The sequence below is a fragment of the Typopeltis vanoorti genome, chromosome 8 (assembly GCF_054136105.1).
Source record: "Typopeltis vanoorti isolate ZY-2024b chromosome 8, IOZ_Tvanoo_1.0, whole genome shotgun sequence".
NCBI lineage: Eukaryota > Metazoa > Arthropoda > Arachnida > Uropygi > Thelyphonidae > Typopeltis > Typopeltis vanoorti.
Window position 1 is genome coordinate 25,498,535 of NC_143556.1, and position 14,248 is coordinate 25,512,782.

At 36.4% G+C, this 14,248-nt stretch overlaps 1 protein-coding gene across 2 annotated transcripts in view; it reads right to left on the bottom strand.

The window, feature by feature from the left end:
• Nucleotides 1–14,248, bottom strand: part of LOC150103862 (pseudouridylate synthase TRUB2, mitochondrial) — a 106,159-nt gene that overhangs the window by 40,939 nt on the left and 50,972 nt on the right. For both annotated transcript variants that reach the window (XM_090396565.1, XM_090396566.1), the window contains exon 5: nt 12,575–12,718. In XM_090396565.1, the coding sequence (XP_090252691.1) occupies nt 12,575–12,718 (144 nt within the window). The remainder of the gene's footprint in view (nt 1–12,574; nt 12,719–14,248) is intronic.

Genomic DNA, 14,248 nt, shown 5'->3' on the forward strand with positions numbered 1-14,248 from the left:
AGTTTGAAAGAGGCATTGTGGTAGGATGTCATATTGCAGTAAATTGCTGACAAATTGGGCCATCCCAAGTCAACAATTAGTGATACCATACTGAGACGGCAGCACAGGTAATCAAACAGCTGCTTTACTGCAAACACTTGTTTCCAACAACATAACAGAAGATTGTACACATGGACTTCACTTAATAGAGAATACAAAATCAAATAGATTATATTGTTGCCAGCAGAAGGTGGAGAAGTGCTATCCAAGCAGCAAAAACACTACCTGGTGCAGGCTGTGGGACAGATCATGAATTATTGATAAGTTGAAAAGAAATTAAAAAGTTCAGGAAGAGAATTAGGAGAACTGTGAGAAGAAATAAAATGTACAGTCACAGAAGCAGCAAAGAACACTCTTAATAAAGCAACAAGAAAGAAAAATTGGTTGTAAATGGTTGTCAGAAGAAGCTATTCAAATAGCAGAGGAAAGAAGAAAAATGAAACTTCAGAGAAACAAAGAAAGGGTTAATTAAGTTAAGGGGATAATAAATACCTCATTATTTCATGAGGGATTTATGATCCCCTTAACTTAATTTACGCTGCCAGAAAAATAGCCTCTTGGCTCTTTATCGTAAAGAAAGGGTTAGTCAACTGAGTGCAGACTTCCAAAGACAGGCTAGGAAAGATAAGGAAAAACATCTAAACAAAAGGCGCAAAGAAATTGAAGAAAGCAATATTATAGGAAGAACAAGAGATCTGTTTAGAAAAATAATGTTACAGGAAAGTTTATCCCTAGATTAGGAATTGTAAAAAGTAATTCAGGCAAATGTTGATGGAAGAAGAAGCAGTAAAAAAAAGATGGAAAGAGTAGTTAGAGAATTTGTACAAGAAAGATAATAGAAACATCTGTCAAAAGGAAAAGCTCCTGGAGCTGACGGTGTGTCAATGGAATTATTGAGAGCAGCTGAGGATGAAGTAGCGAATATATTGACTGAAATTTGTCAACAGGTTGGGAAGGAAATATAATGGCCTAGAGATTAAAAAACATCAGCATTCATCCCAATCCCAAAAAAATCAAATGCCAAATACATGTTTTATCATGTTAGTAATTAATAGCTTTAATGGAACATGCACTAGACATATTATAGTAAGTTTCATAGCTTACACATGTAACAAAAATTAGATAGAATTTATTCAAAAACTCCAATTTTTTTTTTTTTTTTTTGCTACATGTGTAAGCCGTGGAACTTACTTTAATAATCATGTTAGCATTTACTGTAATGTATTTAATAATTTTAAAAAATTATTCACATGTTTGTAATTTATTTTATCCCAAATGTTAAAAAATAAATACCTTTATTCACATTTGAATTAAATATTTTAACTTCTTACAAAAGCCTTTGTCCAAGAGTAGGAGGATGCCAGTGGTACTAAAATTTTAAAAGGGGTATGCAGATATTGATATTTAGAAAACATTGCTCTAAATGTCTGAAGTAATTACTTTGAGGGATTGCTAAATGAAATGAGCAGTAACAACACAGTGGTAGAAAACACTCAACAGGAGTGCAATCAGGAATATTGCACTCCTGTTGAGCGTTTTTTATTTGAAATTGAAAATTGATATTTGAAATTTGAAAGTTGAAATTTAAATATATATAAATCCTTGTAGTAGAAAGAGCCATCAAAAACCTAAAATACTTTAAAGGTAGCTGAAGCAGATATTTCAATAGAAATGTCCAAATATGAAGGTATAAAAGTTTTACAGTGGCTACAATGCATAATTCAGAAGGCCTGCAGAGGACTGAATTCCAGATGATTGGAGCAGAGTTCTCATAGACCCATCTATAAAAAGGGAAAGAAAACAGTGCAAGAATTAGAGAAATTTAAGTAAATATTCCTGATAAGATTTATGCAAATATAATTGAGAAAAGTGTAAGAAAAATTGTAGAAGAGAAGCTTGGAGAAGAATAAGTCAGGTTCAGATCAAACAGAAGCTGTCAGGATTAGAATTTCACTTTAATGTGATTACATTGGCAGCATTCTGCACATTGCTATGGTTGTGGGAACTCCCTTTCTGTATGTATGTATGTATGCCACTTCTGTGTTGAATGAGCATATATGCACAATGATTGTACCACATGTTAGTTATATCTTTCTCAGTAACTTTATTTGTAAAATTAGCATTTGTGAACTATCTTAATGATGTCAAAAGTCTTAAATGCAATTTAAACTGATTTCAAGTAGCGCGTGCGCACGCACGCACACACACATATATAATGTACAATTTATCCAACCTCCAAAACAATCCTTAACTTAACAACCAACTCTTGCACATCAACTGACTTCTGGTAGAACAACATGTAATTGTACTTCAATTATTTGATCCTTAAATTATCAGAACTCACTGTTCCAATATTTCAAGGGGCATATGCATCTTTATTTGATATAGAAAATTTGCTTAACATAAATTGCTTGCATTCTGCACTCAGTTGTATTATAAACAGTCATTACCATGCATGCATTTTCAGCAACTGAATATTTGAAAGAGGATGGAAGGACAAATGTATTTAGTTAGATGCAACGCTTGGTGCTGCAATAAAACCTTTTGTCTGTATGTAGCATAGTGTGTGGGGGAGGCAGGGAAGGCAATGCATTTTTCATTATGTAGAGTAATTTTGATGTAGTTATCTCTAATTTACAATGGTTTTTATTGAAGAAAAAAAAAAAAGATATGTAAAATGTTCAATGAAATATTATTCCTTGTAAGTTATTGTGTTCAGCAAAAAGGAACTTCCTTTGTTACTATAATGTAATCTGCACAAGTCAGCAAATTTATGGTAAGATTAGTAAAGAACAAAGATTACCATAAGAGAAAGGTCACAGAAACTTGCAAAGGTTGATGTCATCACTTCAAAAAGTCAGCATGTGCCAAGAACAAAGAATTTGAAAAAGCATGCAAAGATGACATCAACACATGACAAGTTTGAAAAGCGTGTGAATGTGAAAACAAATGAAGCCAAAGCATATATAAGGCACCTAGTCAGTAAACAAAATTCTCCCAGGTTCTCAATGCTTACTCTTATCTGTGATCACTGCCATCCATGGTTGGGAAAAGAAAGAGAAACTTCATTGGTTTGTTTATCCCAGGTTCTCAATGCTTCCTCTTGCCTGTGATCACCGCCATCCTTGGTTGGGGGAAGAAAGATGAGAAGCTTCGTTGGTCTGTCCTCAGAATCCTCAAGGCATTCTCATATCTGAAGATCTCAGCCGTTTGTGGTCGGGAAAGGAAGAAGCAGCTTTGGCTATTGTCTATGTGGATTGTCGATACGAGGGAGATATTGTGCCAAGACATTAGGAAGGAAAGGAGCAACACAGCAAGTGAAAGAAAAAAAGATAGGAAGATTCCCATGAAACATTTGATTAATGGAAGGACTGCTTTGAAAAGGAAACTCGTGATTGTATTCCAGAAAATATGCATAGTGAATGCATGAATCTACTGTATGTAATGTGCCTATGAGATATTGTATAGAAATTAGTAAGTTAGGTTTAACCAGCGTGTATCTCACGATCACATAATGCTATGTTTAAGTCCTATGATAACTCAGAGCTAAGGTTTAGAAGAATAAGGAATTTGTATCTATCTAATGTGTATATTGTAAATATTCTTTGGGTTTTAATAAATGGTTTGTAAACAATATACTGAACTGTGAAGTGTCAATGCACTATCTCTAAAAAATTTGAACCTGTGTGTGAATAACATGTATGATTTTTATTTAATTGCCATGACTGACTAAAGGAAATAAGTTAAAGCAGGGAATGCGAATTCAGATGTCTGTATTGTCTTTGAATAACATCTTATACTCTTACTTAAATATAAAGAGCCAATAGGCTTCATTTCGGCAATATAAACATTATTTAAATTAAGGGGATATTAAATCCCACATTGTTTTAAAACCGAATAAGAAACTCAAAGATTGGAATCGGAGAGTTTCATGCTGAATATAGTATAATAAACTATAAAAGTATCGGCGACTACTAGCGTGAGCTAATCCAAGCACATAGTACAAACTCGGGCAACTCGCAGCAAAGGTGGTAAAGTTCTGATCGCTATTCTTGGTATTTTCCATTATGTTAAACACATTTCCTAGGAAATGTATGCTGTTATTACGTTATGGTGGAAGGTCACTACCCAGACCGGTTTCAGCCTTTATTGAGGCTTCATCAGTGAGTAGCTAGACCAAATTAATATTAAAGGTTATAGCGAAAAGAAATTATATACGCTGCTATATGAGGTGTCAAAAAGGTGCACCCATTAAGTTACTTAAATATAGAGTAGCTTTATATTTAAGTAACTTCATGGGTGCACCTTTTTGACAACTCGTATAGCAGAGTATATAAGTTCTTTTCGCTATACCCTTTGGTATTAATTTGGTCTAGCTACTCACTGATGAAGCCTCAATAATGGCTGAAACCGGTCTGGGTAGTGACCTCCCACCATAACGTAACAACAGCATACATTTCCTAGGAAATGTGTTTAACATAATGGAAAATACCAAGAAGAGCGATCAGAACTTTACCACCTTTGCTGCGAGTTGCCCGAGTTTGTACTATGTACTTGGATTAGCTCACGCTAGTAGTCGCCGATACTTTTATAGTTTATTATACTATATTCGGCATGAAACTCTCTGATTCCAATCTTTGAGTTTCTTATTCGGTTTTAAAAAAACGTGGGATTTAATATCCCCTTAATTTAAATAATCTTATACTCTCATTCACAATATATAGTCTAGCTGGCATAGTCGATAAACAAATCTGCTAGACTATAGAGCATGAGAGATAAGGCATAGCATAAACATATATATATATATGGCAGCAGTCAGAAAGCACGATGGCCAATCATAATAAGGAGATTAAAGACAAAACAGGATAGATAGACAAAATAGATAAGGGACAATATTAACATTATCAGTAGAAAACCCCAAAGTTACATACATATTGTTTCCTAGTATAATTTCCTATTTATGTCTTTATCTAGTTTTTTTTTTTCTGAAGGTAAATAGTATTTATTATTATAAGAGACCTCTAGGGAGTAAGAGACTAATCGATAAAGGGTGCATACCATTTACATCACATCATGTAATACATTTTCTTGAATTCGTTACACTATCTTCACTCTTTTGGGCTATCTGAGTTACTAATATGCAGGAATTTGCAATATAGAGCCTCTCCTTGTTGGAAGTTTTTCCACTTGGTTATAGTATAAATTAAAGATGCCAAGAAGTTATATACTTGGTTTAATCCTTTATCCAAGTGTAAGCAAAGTCTCATTTGGATTAGATGAGACCTCATAATAATAAGGTGTGACACCTTTTGGCAGCTCTTATATGAAAATATGACTTCTGCATTACTTCCACCTTGGTACCACCTCTGGGTCTGGCTCCCACTGATGAGACCTCAATAAAGGTCAAAACCAGTCTGGGTGGTGACCCTTCCTATAATGCATAGATTATACATACCCGTAAGGATATGTACTTTGCATTATGGGATGCTAAGGCAAGTGATGTGAAGTCATAAGCTTCTATATACGAGTTGCCCCAGTTCTGAAAATAGTTCAGGTACAAACTTGTTTGCTTACACTTGGATAAAGGATTAAACCAAGTATATAATTTCTTGGTATCTTTAATTTACAGCCTCTCTTGTCAAGCTAAGTCCATGGTGTGGCCTGTTTCCACAAAAGGGACTCTGGTGTTTGCAATGAGCATTCCTGCTGCAAAATGATACTTGGAGGAAATGCCACCAAATGCCCGGAGGTCCAAATTGGCAAATACCATGTTTGGTCTCTAGACTAGGGATTATGGTTTGTTTTCCCCCCCCTTCTCCATGCAGTATGAGTGATACTGTTCAAGGCCATGACAAACATACTTAGAGATCCATAACCTTCTCCATTTCATCGGTACATCAGTTAAAATGATGGTGCTGCAGGCCAGCCACGAATTAGATCATGGGTTCAAACCTGTCAGTAACGAGTCTAGTGGTATGTGGAGGGGGGACTGCTGGGGCCATGTCATGGTATGGAGACTGATTCCTCTTTCTATGGAAGTTATATTCCAGAATGTCTCTCTCATTGCATGTCCCCACTATATTTCCATATAATCTGGATTAAACTTATGAAGGTTCCTACAAACAATGAGACGAAAATGAATCTCCCTCATAAACCAATCCCATCAAAAAAGTCACATCACAAACTAAGCCAGAATCTCTTCACTAAAAACCCACTTTCACATTCACCTTACTAACATCCATGCCATTAAAAGAAACATAAATGACTTTCACCATCACTTCCAGTCTTCCAGACCAGACATCCTATTACTGACAGAAACCCAGATTACAACTACATCTATACACTTCACAATTCTTTTACTCACAAGGGTGGCAACTGTGCCAGAAAATTTAGAATCCCCTGCTATTTGACACTCTGGATTTCTCTGCCCCATTTAGTAATATTCATTTGTTACATTTACCAGTCTTCTAACACTGATAACCATTCTGACCTCTTCACATTCCTTTCCATGAAACTTGACCATCTACAATCCAAATAGTGAGGTCATCTTCCTAGGTGACCTCAATGTTCACAATTCCAACTGGCTCCTCTATTGCAACAGTACTGACCAAGCTGGATGAGAAGCAGAAGTCTTTGCCATAAGTAACGACATAAAACAAATCATACACCTGCCACTTGAATTCTTGATAACCTGCTTCACTCTCCAAATACTCTGGATCTTTTTTTTTGACCAGTTCTCCTTCCAGATACACCACAGAGGTCACCTCTCCTCTTTGCAACTTGACAAGTCTCCTCTCTCATAGAATGCCTCACCCTCTCCCCACTCCCAATCTTGCATCCTTTGGCACTACAAAGGGGCCAAATGGGATGACCTTTGGAATTTCTACCCCTCCTTTCCTTGGTCTGACTATTTTTTCCACTCATCTGACCTTAATACCTGCTGTGAACGAGTTATATAAATTATTCTCACCAGCATGAAGACCTTCATCCCTAATTCAAGGAACAATTCTCATCTGTTTTCTAAGTCCTGGTTCAATTGAAAGTGTACCAAAGCAATTGAAAAAAAAAATAATATATATATATAGTTTACTACAAATGGCTCACTTCAAGAATGTCAGCTTCATACTCTGCCCATATCAAAGCACACAACATATGCAAATCAGTCATCAGCAGATCGAAATCGGATTTCATAAAGGTCAATAAAGTGTCTTCTGGTCCCTTGCTAAGGCCATTGGAAGCAATATCTGCTCTCATGCATTTCAGCCCTTCTCAAATCCTGATGGTAACACTGACTTCATGCAAAGATAAAGCTGACCTCCTGACATTACTCTTTTGCTCAAACTCCTAAATTGATAACCAAGGGAAATCGCCTCCTATCATACTGGAATCCAAGTACCGTATGCCTCCTGCAGTTTTTCAACAAAAGAGAAATCAGGAAAATACAAAAAACTTGGATACTAAAAAGTCTTCTGGTCTTGATGGCATCTCTCCTATTGTTCTTAAACATTGTACTCCAGAATTAACATCCATCCTGCATTGTCACTACAATCAACTATACATAACTGGCTTATCCCAAAGCATGGAAGCAATCTCATATCTATCCTATTCCAAAAAAAAAAAAGGGCGACATAAGTGAACCATCACACTACCAACCAACTGCCATTACCTCAGTCCTCTCTAAAATAATGAAGAGGACTGAGGTCATCAATAGCCAACTCCTCCACTACTTAGAGGCCCATTAATTAATCAACGACCACCAGTACAGATTCTGCCATTCAAGACCCACAGCTGATCTTGTAGCTTACATTACCCACCACTGGACATGTACCATGGAAAGGTTCGAAGAAACTTGTGCTGTCACTCTTGACATTTCCAAAACTTTCGACCATGTAGCATTGTGGCCTGCTCAACAGTAAATCTATAATTGGGTAATCAGCTTTCTCCCTGGTTATTCTTTGCGAGTCATGGTAGATGGCTTCCTCTCTTTGAGCTTCACCATCAATGCTGGAGTGCCTCAAGGCTCTGTCCTATCATCTACTCTTTCTCTTGTTTATAAATGACCTACTCACAATCACCATTAACCCTATCCATAGCTTTGCTGATGACAGTACTCTGACATCTCAGGCTACAAAATCATCTACAACCAGTGCCCTAAACACTGATCTTCATACTATCTTTCAATGGGGGCGGGAACAACCTTGTCAGATCAGATCAATCTGCTGGGACTAACATTTACCTCCAGTCTCTCCTCATGAATACATCACATCAATAGTTTCCTCAACATCCAAGAAACTAAACATTCGCTTTCATTCGAAAGGATATTTTACACGCAACCAACTCCTAGCTAGATACAAATCCCAAATCTGCCCATGCTTAGAATAATACCCACATGTTTGGGGGTAACGCACCTAGAACTTCCCTTAAAAGCCTTAATGCTATTTAGAGGTGAATAATTAGGCTCATTGATGATCCCTCTCTTACATATTCACTTCAACCTCTATCTCACAGATGCAGTGATTCAGCACTGTGTCTATTCTACAGGTACTTCCATGGTCACTGCTCTAGTGAATTGGCAACTATCATTCCTTCACTTTCAGTTTGCACCTTTTAATACAAGAGCAGCAACTGCAAACACACCAAATCTGCTTCTCTTCTTCTTTTATTCCATCTACCTCTGGAACAGCTTCTCTCATGAAGTATTTCCAAATAATTATAACTTGCAGCTTCTCAAAAAAAAAAAAAAAAAAAAAAACATCAATAAACTACTCAGTCCACATATGCACCCCACACATGGCATTGATGTGTATAGGATAAATATAAAAACTTACAGCCTCCAAAGGCAAGCCATTATAGTCACGCACTGCTCTATGAGAGAAAAACATAGCTCTCACATGTTTCTTGATTGTAATCATTCTTGACTTCCATGGATGCTTCATCTTTTCTCTGCCCTCCATAAAATGAGGATACCAGTAGATGAAGCATCCATGGAACTTGGATTATGAAGAGAGATATCTATGTTCCACAGTCCTGATATCATCTCTAACACTCTCTTTTGCACCCTCTCTACCATATCTATATCACATCGCAAACCAGATCTGTGCACAGTAGTTCAGATAAAAGTGGTGTCAAAGACTTGCTAAAGAGGCAAAATGGCTTCCTTATCCTTAGATGTCAATATTTGCTTCAGCATTGCAATTATCCTGAGTTTTATTCACAGTCTTTGCTATATGGCCCTGAATTTCAACTTTCTGTCTATTAATATTACAAGTCTCTAACCTGCTCAGTTTCTTCTAGCATAATCATGCCAACACATAATATACCACTGAATATTTCATTACACATAGTGCATCACTTTACATTTACTAGCATTGAACTGATTTTTCACATTTCCACTTTTTCTCATCCCACAATTCCAGCCCATTCAAATCATTCTGCAAATGTTGCATGTCTTTATTGACCTGCCTATTTTTGCACGCAACCAACTCAACAAACAACAGCATCACCTGTTAAATCTTCCCAATATCATTAACGTAAAGATTGAATAACAATGGACCAAAGACTGATTCGTGGGGTTCACCACTCCTCATCTTAAATCTTGTAGACTCATCCTCCATACATCACTTTGTGATGTCTGTCACTCAGCCATTCTCTTATCCAAACTAGTAATTTCTAATCCAATCCCATATCCTTCAACTTATAGAACAGCCTTCCATGATGAATCCATTTTCACATTTGCTCAAAGTAAATATAGTTATCCACAATTTCAGTAGTATTATCTTCTCATTTTAGTTCAGTATAATCTGAATTTGTCATAAATTTTGTTTTAATTATGTTAATCTGTAAACTCCCTCCCCCTTGCTTTCTCTATCAAGGTCATTTCAGATTTTCTTCTGAGCTTCTTCATTTTTGGCTAATAGAACAATGTCATCTATTGATGACATTGTTCTATTTCTTCCATTAATGTTAATTCCAGTTTTCCCATGATATACTCCTAAAGACAACATTTAATATGAGAGAAGACAATTTTGGTAATGGGGAGGGATATCTTGCTTCACTCCTCTCTCTTTCCTGATGTTCTAACTTTATTCTGTTGGATTCCAATACCTAAGTGAGAAAGAATATGCTCTTACCAGGCACATTCCTCACAGGTGGTGGATGAAGGAATGTCTAAAAGGGTTGCTTTGAATAAAGAAAAAGAAGCTATGGACTAACGGGTATTCGTATTTTGCCCATTCTGAAACTGTAAGTGCCTCTGTCCCTATCACTTCTTGAGGTGACTGCTCCAAATCTAATATGATTGTGCCTTATAACAAATCTTATGCTGCATCAGCTATCATGCAGAATAATCAGAGTTGCTTTAGGGCTTAGGCAGAGGAGTCTATTCAAGAAGTATATTATAGTCTCTAGTACAGGTCAGTATTACTATGAATGAAGGACATAAAAGACATGGGATCAACCTCAGAGGTGAACTTGACAGATGCACAAGAAATGTTTGGTGACTTCAGATTGGTTTGTATGACATTATCTGTATAGAGATGAAAAGGAATAGAATTGATATCCTGGGAATTACAAGATACTTTTTTTTATTAGCCTTAAGGCTCACTAATAAATGTGTTAATTATAGTGGTAAAATAATGATAAAAGGCAAGCCATTATAGTCATGCACTGCTCTATGAGAGAAAAAGCCACATTGATAAAACCTACAGACTGTTCTCTTCATTCTAGGAGACTTCAATGCAGAGTGAGAAAGAAATGACAGTTGAGTCTGAGTGTAGATGGTTTGGTACAGGAGAATTAAACACCCATGGTGAAAGACTGTTGGAATTTGTCTATGATACGTTATTACTAATACCTGCTTCTAGAAGCACCTAGAACATACCTATACTTATACATCAAACAGAAGTCAAGAAATACCAGATTGATTACATCGTGGTAGCAGTGGTATAAGAAAAGCATCACTGATGTGCACACTTGTCCAGGAGCAGACTGCAGCACTGCCCATCACCCTAGTAACAGCCAACAAAACTTTCTGTGTCAGTCCCATCCCACTAGGGATGGGACTGATACAGTAAGAGTAATTCCCAGAAAGTTCACAGCAGAAACTTCAAGGACGTATTCTGGGAGGGAGTTAAAGTTGTAATATAGGAAACAGCTAGGAAACATCTGGGTCCAATTAGAAGACATAGAGACTAATGGATATTAGAATCAACATGGGATATAACCAAGGGTAGGGGTTCAGAGATTACATAGAGGTTAGAAAACACATCATGCAAGATAAGGAAAATACTAGGAATTATGAAGAGATAGAGCTCAAAACAATGAGGCACAATTACAGAAAGCTGTCTGGGTTAGTTCGTGACCTTGAACACAAGTTTAAGTGTTGAATGTTACCAAGGACTGGAATGGAACAACTAACAGAAGAACAGGATATCAAAAACAGATGGAAAGAATACTGTGAGAAACTGTTTAGGAAGTGAGGATGAGGAATATTTGTAGAGACTGCTCCCAGGAGAATCTTGAGCTAGAACCATTTCCAATTAGGTATAAAGTTGAAAGAGCAGCTAAGGAGCTTAATAACAATGAAGCCCCAGATGTAAATGGAATCCAGGCAGAGTTGATTAAGGCTGCAGGAGATGGATGAATGGATAAGTATGATTCTAAAATTAATTATGAGGATATGGGAGACAGGAGTATGGCCTAGAGACCGTAACAAGTATTTATATCCCTGTATAACAAGGGAGATATGAAGGGCTGTAAGAACTTTAAGTCTAATCTCTCATGCAAGCGAGATTCTACTGAAGATTATTCCAAATAAGACTGGGCCAAAGTCGAGGCTGAGATGCCTGAGGAAAGATAGGCAGGTTTCAGGAAAGGCAAGGGTAGCAAAGATCACACTTTTGCCTTAGTCAGATCAGTGAGAAGTATAGAGTTTAGACCTCCTTTGGTAATGGACTTCATGGGCTACTTAAAAGTTTTTGCTTGAGTTCACAGCTTGTGAAATTGCAGGATGTAACAAAAGTAATGGATTTTCTCAACATCAGGTTGATGGCTACCTTGTACAGTGAGCAAGAACAGGTGGTGGATTAAATTATTAGTTTCAGATAGACAAGGATGCTTGCTTCTCTCCCTCATCTGTTACAATATCATGCATATAGTACTAGATGAGCTGAAGACAGAAATAAGGATAGGTGAATCAGCAATATAAGATATTGCTGATGATGCAGTACTGTAATGATGGAAGTACTATACATGGCAGTTAACTCTCATGTAGTAAACTCACAGGGACACAGGAATAAGTTGCTATATTGGACAGCTTGTTATATGAATTTCCTTTAGAATAGTATTGACTTTGAGTGGGACTTTTCAACTCTGAGTTTGTTATAATGGTGTTCACTATCGTGAGAGTTGACTGCATTTTTGCTGTACTTTCAGTCGGATAAATAAGTTTAAGAAAAGACATCATTTGAATTATGACGTTATTGATAATTTTAAAAAGAAATTAAAGTTTATGTTTGAAAAATGAATTATCACTTACCATATGTTGTCTTCATTACAACTTTTCCATCAGACATAAAAGTGTCTGTTGCAATTCCAAACTGACCTTTTATTGTGAATGTACGAGTATGATTGGCTAAACTTATCTTCTTGAGAATTCTACAGCCATCATTAATACCAAGAACTAAACAAAATATATTTCACTTTCCTGGTTAGTGTCAGTAAACAATATAAAAGCAACATGCAATACATTGTTGTGATACTTAAAACTACAAGAATAAAATTATATATAAACTAAAACTGCAAATTAATCCTTAACTGGATATGCTGTGATACAGAATATGTCAGCACATGAAAAACTGTAGGATATAGTTCATCAAAAAAACAATTCACTGAAAGACTTTCTCAAAATCTGTCAAAACAAGAATTCATCAAAAAGCAAGTTATGGATCTCCATCTGTCTTAAGCAGCCCTAGTATTCTCTGTATAGTTTTATAGTTCAGGACCATCCTCTGCACTTTTAAACTGTATTGCTGTCTCCTTTCTTTCAGTTGCTTTAAATTCTTCCCTCTAATAAATCTTTTTGAAGACTTTCATGACACTATAAATATGAACCCATATATGATATTTTTATTTTTTGTATGCTATTAGTTCCAATTTTGTACCTATCATTTCCAAACCTTTGTTTCTCTTCTTCTGGATTAAAGAGATCTACAATGCTCGTCTGTATGTCCACATCCCGAAAATAACAATCCTTCTAATGTCTTCCCTGTTTACTGTCCATAGAGAAAAGTATACCAAATAAAGCATTTAATCATTCTTAATCTAATGTTAGTTTACAGGAAATTACAATTTATACTCAATATTAATTATAACAACTTTAATTAATACTTCCTATATTTTGGCAACGTCACATTGCCTTCATCAGTGATCGCAGAAAGGAAATATGCTAGTATTTTATCCTCATTGACCTAGCTAATACTAGGTTAATGATAAAGAAAGACAACCCTTGAGTGGGCTAAACTGAGTAGTCTTGGTTGTTGAGCTGAAAATCTGAGGATGAGTACTTATCAAATGTGGGGCAGTTTCATGCACCCAAATTTCTTGAGATTTGGAAAGTTTCTCAAAGCTGAGGCAGATTCAAGGAATAGCCTCTCATATCTGTATTTGCTGCAACGAAATAGAGTGGCATTCTTCTAGCGTTTCCTGTCATGAGTGTCCAAAGCATGGTTCAGAGTGGCTGTAATGGTGGAAATGGATGTAGTCTACATGTTCAGAAATGCTGATATTGGCTGTCCTGCCTGTTTGTCATGTTAGGGTTTTTTGCAACTGCAAGGTACCTGGTAAGTCTAGGAAATACCGCTGGTTTTTGGTGGAGCCAAGAAGGGATACTAATTTTTTTATGTGGTCTGTAAGTGGTTGTAAGTTGTATTTCTTTAAAATTTTTGTTAATTTTTTGGATGTGCCCTGGATATATAGAATGGTTATAGATTTTGTGTAATGTATGCTCTGAAGGGAGAAGGGAGGATTGTGATTACAGGATTTAATATTCTATGGGGGCAGTGCCATTGGCTAAGAAAGTGTTGAGAATGTACTCAAGTTCAGTAATTAGAGAACTGCTGTCAGAAATGATTAATTTTGCCCTCTTATATAGAGTTTTTATAATCCCATATTGTTGGGAGGGGGTGTGTGTGTGTGGGTATTCTGTAAATGG